Consider the following 22083-nt stretch of genomic DNA (forward strand, 5'->3'; position numbering starts at 1 on the left):
TTATTAAATCTGTACAATTATGTAAGCTATTCAGAAGACAGCAGACAATACAGAATCAACATTTTGGGAAACAAATGAGAAAGGACATTTCTGAAAAGAAATACTTTGGTTTCCAGTATCCTTTTAAAAAACTTTAAACATTTACAAATCTAATACATTTACTTCAATAAACTTTCTCCTATATAAAGTAGATGTTTTATATGGAGAGAAATTTCACATTATATGTTTATTACTTTAGAGATATTTTAAGTGGATAATTCAAAGAAAAAAATAATAAATTTTGGTTTCTTGAAATAAATGTGTAACTGATCCCACGGCTAGGACCCCAAACTTTATTTTAAAAAAAAAAAAAGCTTATGAAAGACACACAGACAACTACTTTTCCAACCAACTCCAGTGACTAGGAGCGCAAATATTGATTCACCAATCACATATATTTACCGCCACCACCAGTCACCTGTATAATTTCTCTAAAGACATGGAGTCCTTTTATTTGTGACTCTCAAAGTTTTAACTCAGAGGCCCCAAAGATGGAAAATCACTGTGGATTCTCTCAAAACAATGCTGTCCGGATCCTAATACATTAAAAGCATTTATACCTGTCTATTGCAGAGTGGCTTACACGACAGGATTAGCATCGTCCAGAACAGGAATCTACAAAACTTCCCACGTGGAAAGCCCGCTTCCCCATCTGAAGCCAGCAGCCTGAACAGCCACGTGCTTTTCCTTCCACAGACACCAGCAGGGCAGGCCTCATGTCAACATCCTGCATGAGCTGCAGGAAACGTGCTGAGGGTCAGGGACAGGCAGGATGCCTTACCTGTGTGCGGCCTGGTCACAGCACTCTCGTACAGGGGGATGCCTTCACCCACGTTGTTGAATGCTTTCAGGGTAATCACATAGTGAGAGCTGGGATCTGAAGAACAAAAACAAATCACTATACTAAGAAAAAATTCTCACTGCAGAATTTTAAAACCCAAGGGAGACTGCATAAACTCAACTGCAGAGGAATTCAGGAAACTAAAATGCTTTCTGTGGTGTGGTGTTTTATGTTTGCACAGCAACGCTAGCTGGGTCAACTTCCTGGATGCAGCCTCAGTAGTGGAGGCAGGGGGTGCTTGAATTCTCTCTTGTCCTCCATGTGGTGTAGTGATGTTCACTGTATGGCGTAGGACTTGGATGAGAATGAGCAAATCATATTTTCATGTGTTGAATGCCTACAGGAGGTACTCGAATAAAGCCCTTTTATTCCCTGGAGGAAGAAAGTGAATGGAACAACCAAGGTGGAGAGGCAGAAGGTAAACTGTTAACTCAGTAAATTCTTGATGTCCTAAACTCTCCATGGTGTCTCCAGACCCAGAACAGTCAAACTTCATCTAGCCATCATGCAAACTGTGTGACTGGATAAAATACGGCCAAGGATTTAACTGGCTTGGGGGGTATGCTGCAATTGTGAGACTGAGAAATTCTTCCTCTAGGTGGTCATGCCAAATGATATTGACTCAGAGAAGTCTACACTGACCAGGTGGAACAGCATTTGCTGCCTTACTGGCTGAGGCACATCAGGAAGATTCCAGTTCATCACATTCCTGATCCAGGCAAGGTTTATATGGGGTACTTCCAAAGTCTAGTTTCAGAAATGAAGACTTGGGTTCCATTGAAACACTCCAGGGTAAGAAGATGATGTATTCCACTCACTTCTGCCAAAGTTGGACAGGTTTCCAAAGTAGCCACATGAGCTCAAAGGCTTAAAATAGCTGCTCAGCTTGTGGCCCTTCCACTCTCTGAGTGCCATTTATGGGTGGTGTGCAGAGGCAGCTGGTCTTCCCGTGTTAGACTGAACTGATGACAAATGTGATCTGTAAGCCTTACTACTTGCCTGGCAAGGGAGAAGTGGGCGTGGGCAATGCAGCAGATCGTGATGTCATTCACTGAGAACTGAGACAGGAACAGAGTGGCCGTGATATTCATCTCCAAGGCCCGAGTTCAGGCCCTCTTCCAGTCCCGCTCTTCACTTTCTCCCTGGGCGCCTTCACTCTGCTTGCATGTATATGCCATCACCGCATATGATCTCTAGCCAGACCTTTCTTCTGAGTACCAGACCAGACCTCTGTGTTCAATCCTGCTTCTTGGCATTTCCTCTTGGACGTCTCAACTCTTCCCCACATCCCCCAGCCCACGCTCCAACCCCCACCCCCACTTCAGACCTGCTCCAGTGCTCCCTAGTTCAGTAAATGGCATGACTATCAACCTGCTGTGCAAGCCCAACACCTGGGGGTCATTGAGACCTTCCTTTCCCTCACCCCCTCTAGGCAAATAATCAGTCCCATTTATTTCACCCACTAGTCTCTCACCACTCTCTGCCTTGCTCTCTGTACTTGCTACAGGTCACCTCTCGTATCACTGGACTTTCACGTGTGCAGCTGTTCCCTATGCCTGGGACACATCCTGCCTCCTCCTCATCTAGGTAAGTTGATTCCTCTGGAAGGGCTCATGCCACTCCGGACTTCTCTTGTTACATAGCTTGTGATGCCCCTTCTCTTTCTCAGCACTGTGATCAACTTTAATTCTTTAAAAATTGTATTATTTCTAATAATTGCAACCATGTCTGTCTGATTCTCTGCTCTTATCTAGCATTCTCTGCTCTGTATCTGGAATATAGTAGGTGTTCATAAAATATTTGCTGATTGATCGACCGGTTTAGTGGGGAAGATACCAACTTTAATTTTGGACCAGATGAAGCACAAGCTACATCCAAGCACAGATATTCAGCAGCAGCTGCTGATCAGATCCGAAGCTCAGGGGAGACGCCTAGTTTGAGGAACAGATGCACTCCTAAAAACACTTCTTCACCTCTGACTTGCTTCTTTTACTTAACATTATATGCATCTTCGATCTATCTGGGTTGATAATTGTAGCTCAAGCTTATTTTACTTTGGGCCAAATTAACTTTTTTTTTTTTTTGCTGCTTTTTAATCCACACTCTCTTTTCTAGCAAGTCCACCTGCTTCCTCTCTGCAGCACATCTGGTGCTCCTTTCCATGCTTCAGACTACTCTGGTTCCATCTTTCAAGCCCAGTGAAGGTTCCCCCCTGACACTCTACCGTATCTTGCTGGCTCTCCCTTCTCAGAATGTATTCCCCTTCAACTTACTTCACTGGCTCTTGTGTTTTACTTTTGTTCCATTAGACTGGAAGCACCTGAAGGCCAAGGACCATGTCCTGCCAATGCCGCAAAGGATTTTTGACTCAGTGGTTTCATACAGGAAATAGGAGGAGGCTGGCCACCACAGGGATGCTTTTGTTCTATCAGCAAAGTCTTTCTTTTGCTCTCCAACTACTGCCTTAAGAGGTGCCCATGTGGGGATGTACTTCCTAGCTAACTGTGCTTTTCTTCTTTCTAAGGAAAAAGAGGAAGGCTACTTTGTTTCTGAATGAAGATTTGAATTGCTGCTTATTTTCTACCTGAAAGGATGAAGGTAACCTCATGTTAGGCACTTGAAGTTGTTCTTAGAAAGGATGTTTACAAAGAAATGACTGAATAAAAATTTGGTCAGGGGAGATTTTGAATTAAAACAAGTCTTGCAAAGAAAGATCTAAAATAATAATCTAATTTGGAAAATTATACCTTCCAAGATCAATTCATTTTCTATTAAAACCTTATTTCTCAAATTCTTTTGCTTTTCAAATCAACTATGAGGTTATTAGTATACAATAAAAGGTGCCTATTTAGTGTAGATTTTGTTGAGTTTTAACACTATATATACCTGTGCGATCACCACCAAAATCAAGACACAGAACACTTTCAACACTCCAGATATCTTCCTTATGCCCTTGTAGTCAATTCTTGCCATTCTTGGTTCCAGGCAACCACTGATCTTGCTTTGTCACTACGGGTAAGTTCTGCCTATTTTGCACACATAAAAATGTAGTAAGACAGTATGTACTATTTAGTGTCTGACTTCTTTTGCTCAGTATAATGTCTGTTAGATTCATTACTGTTGTCGTGTGTGTCGATAGCCTATTTCTTTTTATTGCTGAATAGTAGTACATTATATGAACACAGCACAATTTACCATTTACCTGTTAATGAAAATTTGTTATTTCCCCTTTTGGGCTATTATAAATAATACTACTATAAACATTTGTGTACAGTGTTTTTATTTTCCTTGATTAAATGTTTATGAGTGGGATTTCTGGGTTGCAAGGTTAACTTTATTCAAAATCTCCAAAATGTTTTCCAAAGTGGTTGTTCCATCAGACATTCCCACCAGCAAGCATGAGAGTTACAGTTTTATATTCTTGTTGATATTTGGTACTGTCAGTCTAATGAAGTTTAGCAATTCTGGTGAGTAATGGTATTTCACTGTGGCTTTAATTTCCATATCTCTGATGATTTATGGTGTGGAGCATCTTTTCATGTGGTTAGCCACTCTTACATCTTTTTTGTATAGTGTCTGCTCAAATCTCCTGTCCACTTTTTATTGGGTTGCTTTCTTATTATTGAGTTGAACAAGTTTTTATATATTTTGGACACAAATTTTTTGTTAGATATTTAAAAGGTGGATATTTTATTCAAGTCTGTGGTTTGCCTTTCCATTTTATTTTTATTTTTATTTATTTTTATTTTTTTGAGTTGGAGTCTCACTCTGTCACCCAGACTGGAGTGCAGTGGCCACTCCTGGCCGCCACAGCCTCCACCTGCTGGGCTCCGGCGATCCTTCTGCCTCAGCCTTCCAAGTAGTTGGAACTACAGGCGCATGCTACCACGCCTGGCTCATTTTCATTTATTGTAGAGATGAGGTCTCACCAAGTTGCCCAGGCGGGTCTTGAACCTGCGGGCTCAGGCAATTCACTCACCTCAGCCTCCCAAAGGCACGGGATTACAGGCTGAGCCACCGAGCCCAGCTGCCTTTCCATTTTATTTGTGTCTTTTCAAAAGCAGAAGTTTTAAATTTTGATTTAATCAATTTTACCAATTTCTTAATTTTATGACTTGTGCTTTTTTGCAACCTAAGAGGTCCTAGCTGATCCCAAAGTCATGAAGAGCTTTTCCTATGTTTTCTTCCAGAGGTTTTATAGTTTTAACTCTTGCATTTAAGTCTGTTTTTGCACATGGTGTAGGACAAAGGTTAAGGTTCCTTTTCTTTCTCATACAGATATCCAACTACTCCACAACTTTGTTAAAAAGATTATCTTCTCCCCGCTGAATTACCTCAGTACTTTTCTCAAAATCAGTTGACCACATGCATATGAATCTATTTCTGGATTCTACATCATTATATTGATTTATAACATCTACCTTTGTATCAATACTACTACAATATATCAATCACCATAGCTGTACAAGAGTCATGAAATCAGGTAGCATGGGTCCTCTAACTTTATTTTTTTGCGAAAATTTTTGGCTATTTCAATTCCTTTGCTTTTTCATATAAATTTTAGAATCAGCATTCTCAATTTCTAAAAAAAAAAAGAATGTATACTGGGATTGCTCTGGGGAGAACGTTCATCTTAATAATACAGTGGTTTCCAATCAGTAAACATGGTATCTCCATTTAAGTCTTCTTTAATTTCTATCAGCAGTAATTTTCTAGTTTTCAGGGCACAGATCTTGACATAATTTTGTAAGTCTATTCCCAAACTTCATATTTTTTGATGCTATTGTAAGTGGTATTGCTCTTTTAATTCCAATTTCCAGCTACTTATTGTTAGTATATGAAAAATACACTGTTTCTGTAGATTGACTTTGTCTCTTGTAACCTTGCTAAGCTCACTGATCGTTTTAGTAGCCTTTTGGTATTCCTTAGAATTTCCTACCCTCACAACAATGAGCACATATAGTGCTCTCAAATATTGGTTTCTAAAATCATTTTTCATAAAAGCAACCAAGGTTCCTTGGAGAAGTGGCTGATTCCAAGGTTGAGGCTGGGAAAATACCAGATGAGCCTGGAACATCTCACTGCGTGAAAAAAGGAAGAATGTGCTCAAAGAAAGGTGGAAGATATCAGATGGACAAAGGAACCAGTTATAAAGAAACTCCCACTGGCCCTTCTCTCTATGGGGGTGAAAGTCCTTCTTTATTATAGAATGCTAACAAATGTAGGAGAAACATGGCATTAGAAAAGTACCATGGAGCAACACCATTCTAGTAATTATTACTACAGATGCTAAAACCAGGGAGTGAAAGTTTAATGAGAAATAGGATACTTATAAAGACTCAAAGTATCTCCTCCATAAGGTACTTATTAATTACAAAGGACAAAATAATAATTTAACAGGGGGAAAATATGGCAGATACCATTTTAACCAAGTGATTAAAGCTAACATCACTAGCAACAGGCTATAATGATGAAATATTAGAAGAGTCTAAATTGAGGACATTCTACAAAACATAAATGTAAATGTTTTGTTAAATGTTAACCTTTGGGGAATCCAGGTGAAGAATACATAGGAATTATTTGTATTGTTTTTTCAATTTTCCTGTAAAAATAAAGTTATTACACAATAAAAGTTAAAAAGAAAGAAATCACATGGGCAATTATTTCCTCTACTTAGCAAACGTACCCAGATTTTCGATGGTGTAATAGCGCTGTTTATAGTCCACCTTGATGGTCTGGGCATGAGGGCTGCCAATGCCATAACCAATGGCATAACCTCTGACCACGATGTTCTGGTTCTCTGGGGGAGTCCAGCTTACTACAATGCTAGTGACTAGTGGGCGGACGTGGAGCGAGCTAGGCACTTCAGGAACACGAGTTTCTGGGAAGCAAAGTGGAAGAGCAAGATGAGTGCAACTTTCCTGTAGAGCATCTCACCATCCCTGGGAAATGGTGCTCAGTCTTCTGCCAAACTATTTGGGGCTTTGTTTTTTACGTTATGCCCAAGAGTTCCAAGAGAATCTGTATATACAGTAAAATAGGGCCCATGATTTTACTGCATTCTAAGGAAAACAAAAACAAAAACCCCAAACAGCCTTAAATACAAGACATTTAAATACAATAATACTGCAATATTAACTTGGAAGGGAAGACCGAGAGATACAAGAACCACCTCTGCCCAAAGGAGAAAAACAAATTGCCTTTCAGCAGTGGCCCCTTCTGGATCTCACATCCTGGTCCCAAACTCCACCAGGTGGAGTGAGAAAGGCCTAACACCAAGTGGTTGAAAGCCTACTGCCAATAGGTGGTCAAGCCTTCAGTTACAGCCAAGGCACCAGCTAGTTACTCCCCACGTAAGATGATAAGCCAGAAAGCATGACATTTTAGAGCCACAATTGATTCAATTGGTAGGAGACAGGCTTAAAAAGGAGGAACTGACAGTTATCTCTCACGCACATTGTTTCAGGTGTACATTACTACCTTAATTTAAAAATTAATGAGCTGAGACTCAGAGGAAGAACCCAGGTCTTTTGTCTCCCAAGTCCAGCACCTGTCATGGACAGAGGTGCCACCTACACATACCCACATGAAATTACTCATTGAATAAACAGGTGACAGGAAGGGCAGTGTGCCCAGAACTAAGGGGAAAGGGACACTGCGACTGAAATAAAGGCATGATTTATGTGGCTCAGCCTTAGACTTCACATCATCCATCTACTTAATGGCGTTGGTAAAAAACAAAAAAACCTGACTTCTAACACCTATACATTTTGATTTGCTCTCGTTCTGCTTAAAGGGACAGTTCTCTAAAAGGCACTGAAAAAAATACATTCCAATAGCCTGGCTGCAATACAGGAATGATAGCAGTGTAATACACCATAGTTCACAGATTTTAAGCCACAACCACCCGAAGTTTGTGCTTTCCAGCTTGACTCATTTGACTACGGTTAGTACCTGTCACGTGCCAGTGCTGCCAGTCATTATTCTTACCATCTAAGTCACTTTCAAAAGTTTCAGCAGACAACCAGTCAGTTGCCGGGCCTGTGCCATTGATCGTTAGAGCAGCCACTCGGAAATTGTACTCAGTCCCTCGGTCAAGACCTGAGACCCAAATGACAAAAAAAGACAATCTGAAACAAGAGCTTTGGAAAATCAGAAGATTAATAACCTCTCCTTAAGGCAAATATTTTGGCCATTAACTCAGCACAGCTTGGTAAAATTGCAGTTAAACACAGAACAGGCAAAATATAAACACAATACAAAGTGGCTTCCATCTCTAAAGTAAAGGCTGAAGCCCACTTAATCCAGGAGGAAAAGAGGTGACTCCCAGGAGAAGCTCCCAGGAGGTTATAGGCATTTCTGTTCAGGAGCCCTGAAGGCATCTTAGAGATCTTTTAATGCAGTTCCTTCATTTTGCTACAAAGGGAGTTAAGGCCAAAAAGAGGCCTTATAGTGAAAGTGTTATAACAAAGGAACAAAGTCAGCTGGTCTCAGAAGGCACCAAAGCCCAGAAAAGCAAGCAAAGATGTAACTCCTCTCAGGTTACCTCTGTTTTCTTCACCAGAGCATAACCACAGCAGACAAATTTTAAACACCAAATATGACCTAGAAATGTATCCCTTAACAATCAATTGTCCATATGTATATACAGTAGGTAAAAGAGAAAAGAAACCCAAACTTTCCATTACATAACTTTTTGATTTACTACCGGCTAATGAAGTGCATGATTTATCCATGTATCAGAGGCAACAAAAATCCACATACAAAAGACTATCCTACAACGTTGGGCAATACTTAATAACATGGTATATATATTCATGCATACATTTTTAGGGCACTGATTAAACATGTCCTACTACTGCAATGCTAAAGTTACAGATAAAATGTACGAGGCTCAAATTCATCTGTTTGCTTGCAAATTGTAGATGGGATCTGTTGAGTGACACAACTCAGTCAGTGCAGCCAAGGTCATCCTCCGACCCCTTGTGCGTTTACTCCCAGGGCAGAGGCAGGATGATGCTGCTGAAGCTGAGACCCATGGAGCTGAGGACAGAGCCTGGCATTGCTGCCCTAATAAAGAAATGGGCAGGATGGGCTCAGCTCACTCAGACCACAGTCCCTTCTACAGCCACACACAGCACCTGTGAAACCCCTATAGGATAAGGACAGCCTGGGGCACCTGTCTCTGCTCTCTGCAGGCATGGTCCCAACAGGTACAGAACCAAGGACACTTAATCTCCTGTGCTTCTGAAAAGGAACCTTGACCTTGTTCAGTTCACTCTCCTGTCCCTACTTGGGGAAGACTCTTTGTGGTCTTCAGGATGAATCCACAATGGATACGCATTTGGCTCACTGGAACCAGGCATGCCACTTCCTCTGCTGCACATAAGGGGAAATCTATACAAAAGGCACTATCTCTAATAGAATTGTCTAAAACTTGCAAGTGTCCATAGCACCAAATATGATTATTGCATTGCAGTAGTTGCAAATATTTTTTTAGCCCATATATACATGAGCAGTGTCATGTTTTAAAAATCATTTTGTAGCTCATCTGTTACCAACTAGATTGAGTGCAGTAATTTCTGTGCTTATACAGCTTTGTTTTTACCTTTTTTCAGATTACAAAAAGGCAATATATACACTCAAAAAGAAAATGTGGAGAACACAGAAAACACAAGGAAGAAAATAAAAATCAAACAATCTCACCACTCAGAGACAGAGAAGTCTTTCAGAGTGTTTTCTATTAAGTTGTATCAAGTCAGAAGTGGCCTGAATCATTAAAAAAAATGTCTTTAAACCATTTAAAATTAATTTTAAGTTTGACAAGTCAATAGCCCAGAGCAGTCATTTAGACTAGCATAATTCAATGTCTTTTGCTGATGGGCAAAATAGCTTACCTTCGATCAGCTGAGACAGCTGTGTCCCGCTTACCAAGGTCTCAGTGACATCACTCTTTCGGGAGGCCTTTCGGTAGCGTATCTTGTAGCCAGTAATCTGCCCATTTTGTGTAGCTGGAGCAGGAGGCTGCCAGTGGATCACAATACTCTGGGAAAGACAAGATTATAGGGAAGAGACTGAATATACCAAAAGCCTGGTGTTGACTGTTGTATATTACTCCAAATTCATTGTGTAAAGAGAAAGAGCACAGAGGCAGCAGGGTACCCGACAGAAGGTACCAAAGTTTTACAAAGCTATTTAATAATTGCTCAAAAATACTTTTAAATTTTAGGGCCTTCAATGGTCAAATGGAGAAAATGTCTTTAAATCATTTAAAATTATATTTTAGGTTTGGTCAATATTAAGTCAATAGCCCAGAGCAGTCGTTAGCATAATTCAATGTCTTTCGCTGATGGGCAAAGTAGCTTACCTTCGATCACATATTCAAGCAAATACTCTGGACCCTTGATCTCCTGGGGGTATTTTGCCAGAATGAAGATATTGGGCAAAAGTCTCAAAAAGTTTTCCAAAGGAAAACATAAGAAGGTCAGAAGCACACGGATTAGGGAGTAATCTACTGTCAGGCATAAAGCTTCTTCACAGCTGAAATTAAACCAGTTCACGGCTGGGCTCGGTAGCTCAGCCTGTAATCCCAGCACTTTGGGAGGCCTAGGTGAGGGGACTGCCTGAGCCTGCGGGTTCGAGACCCACCTGGGTAACTTGATGAGACCTCATCTCTACAATAAATTTAAAAAAAAAAAATTAACTGGGCGTGGTAGCACGCGCCTGTAGTTCCAGCTGCTTGGAAGGGTGAAGCGGAAGGATCGCCGGAGCCCAGCGGGTCAAGGCTGCGGGGGCCGGGAGCGGCCACTGCACTCCAGTCTGAGTGACAGAGTGAGACTCCAACTCAAAAAAAAAAAAAGAAAAAGAAATTAAACCAGTTCTATCACTCTCCAAAAAAAGGTGATCATCAGTTAACAGCTGGCTGTCTCTTAAAGAAGAAAAAGCGTGTCTTGAGAGGGTTATCTCAGTTGTCTATGTAGTCTAGAAGTGGTTCTGGGCCTTTGAGAAACATTCATGGTCCTAAGTATACGTGAACTTGACTAGAAGGGGTGGTTTGAGCAGATTCAACCCATCTGACAGATGTCTGCCTGAAGGAAACAAGGACATAAGCTTGACAAGGTCCTTGTGTTTCTGCCTGGCTCCAACAGGAGCTTGGCCAGTATCTCCTTCCCTCAATGTTTGACCCTGGGAATGTTGATTTAGTAGAATTCAGGCGGTGTGACCTCTAGTCTGCATAGGCTGGATGCAGTCTGCTTCGATAATAACTTTACTCAGAACGTCAAAGAACACAGATGTTAATAGTTTTACTGAGACTCTCAGAAAACAAAGATGTCAGTGCTACTGTAAGCTTGCCAGGGAAAATCCTAAACGTTAACTTTTTCCCAGCTGATGCTAGCATTAAAATATTTCTTGTTTATGAAGTTTTGCTCTATATGAGAAAACATACTGTAAGAATAAACTTGCTCTCATCTATTGGGGCGAGAGACCTCCCAATCCCGCTGTTCTTTGTCTTTCTTTTCTCATTCCCTCCCCTCATCTCAAGCCCTGCTCTACGGAGGCTGGACCTCTGCATCTGCCTTTGATTCACACAGGGCTTATCTCATAGCATGAAGGGACCATGTTATCATAGCAATGTATTTCCTTTCACCATACTACTAATGTTCTGGACATTTAAGATCAGAATATCAGGTTCTACATAAAAATAGCAATTTATTTGCAGAAAGGCTAAAGTAGTCTTAGCATCAGAGAAAGAAAGAGTTAAACAAAATAAATGAGCTGGTTTCTAAGTCTAGCTTACTGGCAAGTGTAATATCTATGTCTTCTTATTTCTTTGCTCGATTATGGTTGTTTTCAGTTAAGCTCTAATTTATAGGTTTAGTATTTTTAGAAGCAAATAGATTACAGCATTGGCATTCATTGGTTTTGATGATTTCTCCCACAATCTCCTTCTCCATAAGGACCTCGAGGCTCAATATCATACCAGTAAAAATGAACGGAACATTATCAAATTTTACCTTGGAATTTCTCACTTCTAAGGACAGATTCTGAGGAGCAGCACTGGGAACTGGACAGGCAAAAAAAAAAAGAGAGAGAAAAATACTTTAATCACTCACACTTCACCTACCATACACTTATCTTGGCTGAACTTTTACAAGTGTACATCTTAAATGCGGATTATGCGACTGGGTCTAAATCCACCTGTCATGCCCTCCTGTGGACAGTACCATGTGGATGACTCATTTTAAACATAAGATGCATTTCATGTGGGTAAGCCCCCAGACTCAAATCAGGCTGTACCTTTGAAAAGTCAGATTCGTATTTCAAGGATGTACACTGGCTCCGAACTCCTCTAGGTTTTAAACTTTTCTAGACTCCAGACATGTTTGGAGTCGCAAATGTATTTTTGTGAATACTACTGGTGACAACTCATCTTTATCCTGGGGTAGAGTCACATGTTTTATGTTATATGGCAAGTGACTGAACTGGGTAATGACATTATAGATCAAAATGAGATGTACATAAATCAGTGAGCTTGGTTTTTTCGTGGAGTTCCCAAGGAGAGCAGAGATACTAAGGAACGACAGCTTCTGCCAAGTCAACATCCAGCTTCCTGAGGCAACTATACATAGATCACGGAGTACTAATTTATTTGTGAGAAGTTTGGGGCTGTTGGATAAACAGTGATGTAACTAGTTCTTCACACAATAGAACATAACCCAGGGTATCCCAGAGTTTGTGGCCCTCACCCCCTCTAACATCACCCTTCACAGAAAAGACAACAAGCAGAGTAGACCTGATTCGTTTTTTCTCCACTCACAAAATGCTGTCTCCAGTCCCCTCTCCTGCTCCACCCATGGACACTACTCTCCTTCTTTCTCTAACACTGGCTGACCTGGTATACTACTAAGTGCCCACTGTGCTAAAGCTTCTGGAAGGCAGAAAATGTGTCTTGTTCACTGCTGTAACCTGTGGCTAGCCAAGTGCCTCAGGCCTCAACCCAGAGACTCAGATGCAGAGGGTCTGGAGCAGGACTTAGGTACCTGCGCTTTGAAAAAAGCACTTGAATGACTCCAATCAGCTCCATGTAAGAACAGACTTAGTTGCAGGGGCACCTGACACAGTTGCCATTGCTGTCCATCCTCATCATCATCATCACCGTTATCATCTTTGCAGAGATTCGCTGTGTGCTCTCAACACGGCAGGTACTTACTCCCGAGAGCAACATCACAACTGAGTTTCTATTATTATTATTCCCATTTCATAGGTCAGAAAACCACAGGTGAGGTTCAGGGAAGTTAACATGCCCATGATGTTTGTTTTAGCTGGCACAGGAACCAAGATTTGTCTTACACCAAAGTGCATTCCTTGACCACCATACCAAGATGCATTCAGCACCCACAGGTTCTGAGGTCAATAGGCCAACTTGCTTAATGCAGTCAAAATTTGGCTCATGTATAGATGTAAGAGCCTACGTTAAAGATTTTCCCCCTAATGTTTCCCAAACTTCTTGTCTGGCTTATGTAGCTGGCTAACCAAATTGTAATTGGCAAGAGTTTCCATTTGTTTCTTTTCTTCAACTTTTTACCCCCAAAAATGTCAAGCTTACAGAAAAGAGTACAAGAACAGTACAGTGAATGCCATATAATCTTTTCTTAGATTCGCCAATTATTACTATTCTGCAACATCTGCTTTATCTCTCTCACTACATGTGTATAGATACACAGATTTCTCTAACTACATATTGTTTCTGAATCACCTGAGTTGACTGTAGTCACCATGATACTTCTCTCCTAAATACTTCAGCATGTATTGCCATGTGTCTCCTAAGAACAAACACATTCCCCAACAAAACTACAATGACCACATTCAAAACATTTAAACACAAAAATATTATCAAATATATCTAATAATATATCTTCCTTTTTTTGAGTCAATGCCACTCTGTTGTCCAGGCTGAAGTGCAGCGATGCCATCATGGCTCTCTGCAGGTTCAATCTCTTGGGCTCAGGCAATTCTTCTGCTTCAGCCTCCTGAGTAGCTGGGACTACAGGTGCATGGCACCACACCTGGCCAATTTTTTTTTTTTGTAGAGATGGGGTTTTGTTATGTTGCTCAGACTGGTCTTAATCTCCTGGGCTCAAACAATCTTACTCCCTCGGTCTTCCAAAGTGCTGAGATTACTGGTGTGAGCCACCACACTCAGCCTCTAATAACATATCTAATATTTAATATTGCCTAGTACTATATACATCTAACATTAAGTAATTGTATCAGTTGTGTCCTTTATGACTCTTTTTACTTCCAGATTCAGGATCTAAGCAAAGATCATAAATGTTTTATTTTATTTCATGTGTCTTCACTCTTCTTTAATTCAGATTCTAGAATGATTCCCTAACCTTTTTTCCGTTCATAAAAGTAATATATTTTAAGAATCCAGGTCAGTTAAAAATTAAAAAAAAATTTTTTTCCCCCAGAACTTCCCTCAGTTTGGCTGTGTCTGGTTGTTTCATCATGATCAGATTCCAGTTAAATATTTTGGCAGAGATACAACAGATGTGATGTTTGTGCCTTTCTCTATGCATCACATCAGGAGGTACGTGATGTCAGTCTGTCTTTTTATTGGTGAAACTTGACCATTTGTTTAAGGGAGTAAAATTTAGCTTCCAAAGCAAGTGTGTGTGTGTGTGTGTGTGTGTAGGGTATATAGGCATACACACATTTTAAAAAGGATTTTGTTAAAATAAAACATTGGGTCTAGCTGAGTTTCATAAACAATACATATTCTTACTAAGTACAGTGAACTCCGAATCTTCTGTTCTAAAAATATTTTTTTAATGCTGGTCTTGACCTACTTAATCTCTTTGGCAAGCTGTAGTTTAAAAACACTGCTCTAGGTCATGGGTATATCACCTAATTTAGAAATTCAATCACAGGTGAGAAATGAAATTGTTACAAAATACTGAGGAATTAAAAAGTCCAATTTGGCATGCGATTTGACTGCTAAGTAGAAAAAGGCTAGCCTTTCGATGACCTTGGGATGACCTGGGATGACCTGCTATAAACAAGCAGTAGTATGTACTTACACAACAGTCTCTGCTGAAAATACAAACACGAGAGCCTATTAAGTGTGAGGCACTTTAAGTTCTATGTTTTATCACTGAATCCTTACAGTAAACCAATGAAGTTGGTATTATTGACATTTTACATGTAAGGAAACACGCTTAGCGTGCTAAGTGACTTGACTGAAGTCACACGACCAGAAAGGGGTACAACTGGGATTTGAACTGAATGTCCTCGACATTGAAGCTCATGATCTTACTATAACACCAGGGGCATGAAGCATGGTAGCTTATTCCAAAGGAAGAGAGACTCACCATCTGACAGTGTTCGAACAGCAACATCTTGTGTGGAGACTCCAGGACCATGTTTATTGAAGGCCACTACTCGGAAACTGTACTCTGTGTATTTTTTCAACCCATTAATGGTGTGGGAGTGACTTGAAACATCAACATCCTTTCATAAAAGAAAACACAGTATGTATACACAACTCAGACCAAAAGAAATGCTGCACAATAAAATTAACTACACAAATTCCATATTCTCTACTTGATACAGATTTGTATCCCTTTAACAGAAAGTTATTTAACCAATCAAAGGTTAAACTGCATCATTTTAATTTACTTACAAATATCACCTGATATTTAGTGAAACTTGCTGGTAAAAACTACAGAATAAATTTAGTACAAAGAAATACAATCTGTCAACTTTTCATTTCTTATACATTTTTTTCCTCTCCCTCAGATTTCCAAACAATTACCAAGCTTTGCAAATATATTTCAACTCTACTATTCCAATCAATGGTTTAAAAAGTTGCTTCACTTCATACCTGTTCTTTATCAGTCCCTTTTTCCATGTAGTACAATTTGTAATTCTGAATTTCCCCATTGCCAGACAATGGTGTCTCCCATGTGACAGTGATAGAAGTTGGTGAAGTTGCATATGCTCGAATGTTAGGTGCTGGGCCAGGGAGCTGAACTAGAAAGAAGATTTCAAGAGATATAAGTGAAATTTACCACATTCCTCAACAGTCATTCTCAGATACGGCCATGTTTTTTTTAATATTTTTTAAAAAATAAAAGCTAAGTAAAACAACTGATTTGATTGAAGTGGTTTTAGCATAACACATTTTTTTCCTTTTTGTGACTCAAATTAAAACCAAAATATATTCTGTGAAGTGTCTCCAATTTTTTCAAAATAAGAAAAAAAGTGCACTGCAGAACTCTTCCTGTGGCTTATGAAATCCTAGTTTTGCAGTGGGACCATGCAGCACATACAAAGCAACCATCATTAAAAAGAGGTCCTTTTTCTGCCAGTCACTAAGGTGGGCACCCGGGATGCACTAGGGATGCCCACAAAGAACTCCTGGTCTAGAAGGGAAGGCAGACACACAAACAGTTACGAAAGATATCCTAAGTGCTAACAGCTTTCAGAAAAACAGAAAGAAGAAAGTATACAATTTTGCTTTCGGAGGGCATGGGCAGGGAAGGGAAGGATTGGTGAAGAATTCCTGGAGTCCAAGAAGAATGAATACTCTTCTCAGATACCAATGGGAAAATGAATCCAGGCAATGGGGTCAACAGGGAAGGTATAAGAAAAGACAGCACTAGATGGTTCAGCGTTTTGAAACACAGAGTGGATGTGGGAGAGAGGATGCTGAAAAGGATGACAATTCAGACAGTAAAGAAGCTCCAATGCTCTGCAATAAATTTTGAATTTTCTATAGTAGGTGTTAGGTAGTTACTGAAAAACTGTGAGCAGGAGCATGAGATCTGTGTCTAGAAAAGACAAGTGAACACATGCATGAAGAAAATCAGTAAAGGAATGAGATTAGATAAAAGAATAATAATTATAAAAACAGAAAAAAATACATTTATTCAAAGACTATATTCAGTCAAGAATTAAGTGCCTTACATGTATTTTCTCTTATAATGCTTGCATCAACCCTAATGAGGTGGATACTATTATCATCCCTATTTACAGATGAGGTATGGAGGTTTGCTACCTTTACCATGTGATGGGAAAGTTAACTAGTGGTGAAGCCAGGAGTTGAACACGTTCTGATTCTAAATGTGGGCTCAAGAAGACCATTAAGGAGATTATTACAACCCCCTTACTCAGTAGGATATACGTGACTGGGAGACTGGATCAATGGTTGGCCTAACACTAACTGTGCTAACTCCTTCAATGGCTCACATACCTACCCTTTTTACTATGTTCTTTTTGTCTGACTGACAGACCAGTCCCAACTTATACACAAATCCTGGATAGCTGCCTATGCCTACACTTTGGTAGACATTCTATATTTGAAAACAATTTCCCTGGCACTCATGTTTCTGTAACAGACATCCATTAGATGTAAGAGCTGGGAAGGAAAAAAAACATGACAACGTAAAACAAACTGGCATTCTTGAATAATAGCACCATAGTTCAGGATGAATTTTGCTACTCAAGTAAGGAAATCTGAATATGGCAACTCTAACAGTTGTTTGCTTTAGTTATGAATCATGCTATTCACTTAAGTTGGGAGCATATTTTGTGCCGCCTGACAGGTGGGATTTGTCACACTTCTGTTGCTATGGAAAACTTTCCTCTAACTTATTAAAGGGGAAGAAAAACAAAACGGTGTCTAAATTCTCTTGAAATCACTTGCAATGTATTCATTGGCTAAGTGTAGGCAAATGTAATCCTGAAAAAGGTGCTAATGAATTCTTTCATTTCAGCAGTTCCGCCGCATAATAGATGGAAAAGACTTTTCAGTTGGTTTGTAAAGCTAAATATGTAAAATATTTTCCAAAACTGACTGCAACATGCATGCCTCCCACACACAAGCTGAATACCTCCAGATGAAATGCAAATCTCCCTCCACTAGCTGCTTCTCTTTTGCCAACACGTGATAGTCTCTCTCTATCCCTAAAATACCCTCGCCAGAATCTGTTGCCCTGTCCACACAGATTCTTATAACAACTTTCTTTTCACTGAACTCCTGGAACAAACGACCATGCTGCCTCCTTTCCTTGAGACAACACATCATACCACTGACTATCTACCTGCTTGCCTCTGGCACCAAACTAAGTTCCCTGTGGACACAAGTCAAGTTTTGCTCCTCTCTGCATCAGGACTGGCTAGCACAGTGACTGGCGCTCAGCAGTGAGTAAACCCACTCTCCTTTATATCTTCTCTTTCATCTCTAAATTCGACAATGACCCTTCTAGCTAAGGGGTACTCAGAAATTTGACTGACGAGCTCTGAAATGATAATGATGTCTACAGATTATTTCCAAGGGAAGTGCGAATATGTACAGACACACAAATACCTTCACTTAGTTTCAGAAGGTTCACAGCCTCAGGACAGACGCTTATACTGCATCGAACCCAGTGGTTTTCCCCTCATTTTCATCAGGATTTGCCCTGCATGTACACTGTCTGATTCTATTTATGGGATCTGGGTCATGCAAATACCTTTCCCAAGAATGCTTGCTGTAAGTCAAATGCTTCAGGGCCAACCTCAGGTCACATCTTCTCCTAAGATCCTGCCTTGACTTGCCTCTTTTACAGTGATTTCCTTCTTCTATACCTCAATTCTCTCTCATGAATGACACCTGTACATGAAAGTTAATGAAGGTAACTGAGCTTGAAGCCTAATGGCATATTCTTGCTCCTCTCTGAACATAGATAACCATCAAATTCAACATCATTTTCTGAAATGATCTCACACTCTCCTTTAAATTAACCCTTGACTCTCTGGTGGTCCTCTTGTTCTTGCCTGAGTTTGTTTCCTGATCTTCAATTTCTATCACTAAAATGATCAATAGCCTCCTTTTGTGCCTGCTCCTTGTTTAAGGGGAGAATCCTATCTTGTTCACCCTATATCTCCAATACCTTGCATGTCCCCCTGGTATGGGAGGTATTCCATAAATATTTGGTGAGTGAAAGATTTGCTACAGCATTATAAAGTGAAGTTCCACAGCTTCTTGAGCTGTCTTATGCTACCAATCAGGTAAAGTTCTTAAATTATTTCTACAGTTTCACTGGTAAATTCATTTAATCTGTTTAGTTTCCTGATCAGTAGCATCTACAAATGTATCTCACATACCCCTTCCTCAAAGTAAAATGTTTATTACTGGAGGGTTGTTAACACAGAAAAACTATTGCCATTAATCTTAAAGTAGACTGAAGGATGCTCTGAGGAAAAACTGGCTTGTGTTAAAAGAGGGCAAAAGTCTAGAGGAAAGCCTCCAGTAGGAAAAGCATTAATTATGATTTGAATGCTTATAATTTCAGGCCTATAATTTACAACCGAAACTAAAGATATACAAGACATTTATAATAGAAACCAATCTGACATGCATATCAGTCACAGAAACTCTTAGAAATGTACTTAGAAGTAACACGATTTAGCACAAATAACCATGGGCACAAAATAAAGCCTCTAAGAGATTCTACAGAGTGTGGAATAGTAGGCAATCCGGTTGACAGCAGTTATTAAATATCTACTTCACATATAAGGCATTGCATCAGACGCTGGGGGGAATGCATGGATGACATGGTTCTGTCTACTGTAAAGTAAGCAAGATAAATTCCTAATCATCACAGAAGGAAAGCTGGGTGTGGTGGCTCACGCCTGTAATCCCAGTGCTTTGGGAAGCAGGGGAAGAGAGGACTGCCTGAGCTCAGGGGCTCGAGACAAACATGGTGAGACCTCATCTCTACAAAAAAAGAAAAAAATTAGCTGGGCATTGTGGCACGCACCCATAGTTCCAGCTACAGGGAAGGCTGAGGTAGAAAGATCGCCTGAGCCCAGCAGGTTGAGGCTGTGGTGGCTGTTAAGTGTGCCACTGCACTCTAGCCTGGGCAACAGAGTAAGACTCCAACGCCAAAATAAATAAATAAATAAATCACACACACACACACACACACACACACACACACACACACACACACACACACAGTTGTAGAGATATAATATTATATAAAACAGAGTAGAGATTCTAGAAGGCAACTGAACTAAGTATTAATGGATCAATAAAATAGGAATATGTAGAAAAGCATCAGCAGAATGATCCGGTCTTGCACAACTGCCAGTTTTTTGTTTTGTTTTGTTTTTTGAGTTGGGATCTCACTGTGTTGTCTAGCCTGGAGAGCAGTGGCACAATCACAGCTCACCAAAGCCTCAGTCTCCTCGGCCCAGACAATCCTTCTGCCTCAGCCTTCTGAGTAGCTGGGACTACAGGTACATGCCACCAAGCCTGGCTAACTTTTTTATTTTTTGTAGAGACAAGGTCTTGCTCGGTTGCCCAGACTGGTCTTAAATTCCTGGGCTCAAGCAGTCTACCCTCTTAGCCTCCCAAAGTGCTAGGACTACAGAGGTGAACCACTGTGCCAGGCCTACTTGCGCTTCTTTGTGTAAATTAATTTTGTCTCCCCTAATTCACAAGAACCTTGAAGGTGAGGAATCTTCTGTTCCCCTATGGGTGTACACCTTCATATATTCCTGCCTCTAGGTGGGGTCGACAGACAGTGGAAGACTTACCCTCAGGCTGGGTCTCTACTCGCAGTGGGGCTGAGCTCTCCCCTGAGCCATGCTTGTTCTGAGCCACAACTCTGAAGATGTACACAGTCGCTGGCATTAGGTTCTGAACGGTTACCTGCATCTCTCCTGGGTGACTGGTATTCTCAACACGTTCCCTTTAGACAAAGAAGGATTTAGAGAGAAAGAGCATCAATCAGGAGTATTTCTAGAATGTACAGTTTCACTTTCCACTTCACACCAAAATCGAATGGTTGCAGTCAAATCAAATCTCCAAAAAATGATACTTCTGGGGGTAGGACAGTGCAAAGAATCTGCAGAATGGTAGAGAGCAAGGTCACATGACCCAACACGTGGCCAATGTACTTGCTTAAACATCACTGGTAACGTCGACCACAGTCAAAACCTCTAAGTGCCTTTTCAAACAGGGCAGCTGGCTGTGCACCTTGTTGGTTTTAGAAATCACTGAGTTTTAAAGAGTGATTTTTAGGGAAACTGACAGAAGACCTAATGTATGACCTAATGATACTTCACAGAAAACATCGAGGAATGCTGATTGTATATAGGATACTCTCAATAAAAAGAAAGCTAGAATTGCCACTTTTTACACTGGGAACAAAAACATCAAAAATTTAAATGAATCCTAAATGTAGTAACTCAATCTAGAAAATTAGCTGATCGTAACACTGATTTTTATAACATATTTCTTCAAACTAATACTCTCTCTGAATGACTTTCAAATTGATCTAAAACATTTGACAAATCTTATCACAAACACCACAAGTGAATCCAGTGGTCTAGTATTATAAGATGAAAACATAAAAGCTGTTATCTCAGTTCTTTACAAAAAGGTAATTTCCAGGCTCTACCCTGGGGGTTTGTATGTCCAATGGATGTTAGTGCCCTTAACCCTGTGTTGTTCAAGGGCCAACTAAACTAAAAGTTCCATGAGAGAACACAGATTAGGTCTCTTTTGCTCACCTTGTTACACAGTTGAAATAAGCTTTCTTCTAGAATGATGGGAGGGGCCCTGCTATTTTACTATAAACTGAAGTGAAAGACTGTACCTCATTCAAGTTCACATACTACAGAAACACGCGACGGAACATTTACATGGTGAAGTTATACCACAAATATATACTGAATGAATATCTGCCTTCTGATATGTAAATTTTGTAGCATGATAATATCATATATATTTTTGGTTTGTTCCTATGTGAAAGGGGAAAAAAACGAAAAGCGAGCAAAGGTTATTAAAACTTAAATGTTTATAGAGGCATTTTTTTTTTTAAATCAGTCCCAGGCAAGAGTCCCTAGAATGAAAAACCCCACCACCTGAAAAGAATTCTGATACTAGATTGGCCTGAGGTCCCAGAACCAGAAATAGCCTTGCTTTCAGGACAAGAAAAAGCCTTTTTCTGTCTAGAAAAAGCCTTGTTTTCAGGACAAGATCCAAAGGAGCATTAATTAGAACAATTCTCATAAAAGTGTGGGGCTCCAGGGGGACACAGGTTAGAAGATGACAGCTAAGAGTCAAAAGAAGAGAAAGGTTCACCTTCTAGAAGTCAGAAGATCCATTTCTAGCTCGGGAAAGCTACATGCCTGCTCAGAGACCA

The 22083-nt window shown here is 40.2% G+C and overlaps 1 protein-coding gene across 1 annotated transcript in view; it reads right to left on the reverse strand.

Annotated features, from left to right (window-relative positions):
* The window catches only part of NEO1 (neogenin 1), a 195882-nt gene that overhangs the window by 33200 nt on the left and 140599 nt on the right, over positions 1–22083 (reverse strand). Inside the window, exons 10-17 of the mRNA XM_021710094.1 lie at positions 20471–20625; positions 15768–15916; positions 15256–15394; positions 11896–11945; positions 9778–9925; positions 7871–7981; positions 6567–6761; positions 821–916 (exon numbers count right to left, since the gene is read on the reverse strand). Coding sequence (XP_021565769.1) covers positions 821–916; positions 6567–6761; positions 7871–7981; positions 9778–9925; positions 11896–11945; positions 15256–15394; positions 15768–15916; positions 20471–20625 — 1043 coding nt within the window. The remainder of the gene's footprint in view (positions 1–820; positions 917–6566; positions 6762–7870; positions 7982–9777; positions 9926–11895; positions 11946–15255; positions 15395–15767; positions 15917–20470; positions 20626–22083) is intronic.

The sequence above is a fragment of the Carlito syrichta genome, unplaced genomic scaffold, assembly GCF_000164805.1.
Source record: "Carlito syrichta isolate Samal-C Ts95f unplaced genomic scaffold, Tarsius_syrichta-2.0.1 Scaffold288079, whole genome shotgun sequence".
NCBI classification, from domain to species: domain Eukaryota; kingdom Metazoa; phylum Chordata; class Mammalia; order Primates; family Tarsiidae; genus Carlito; species Carlito syrichta.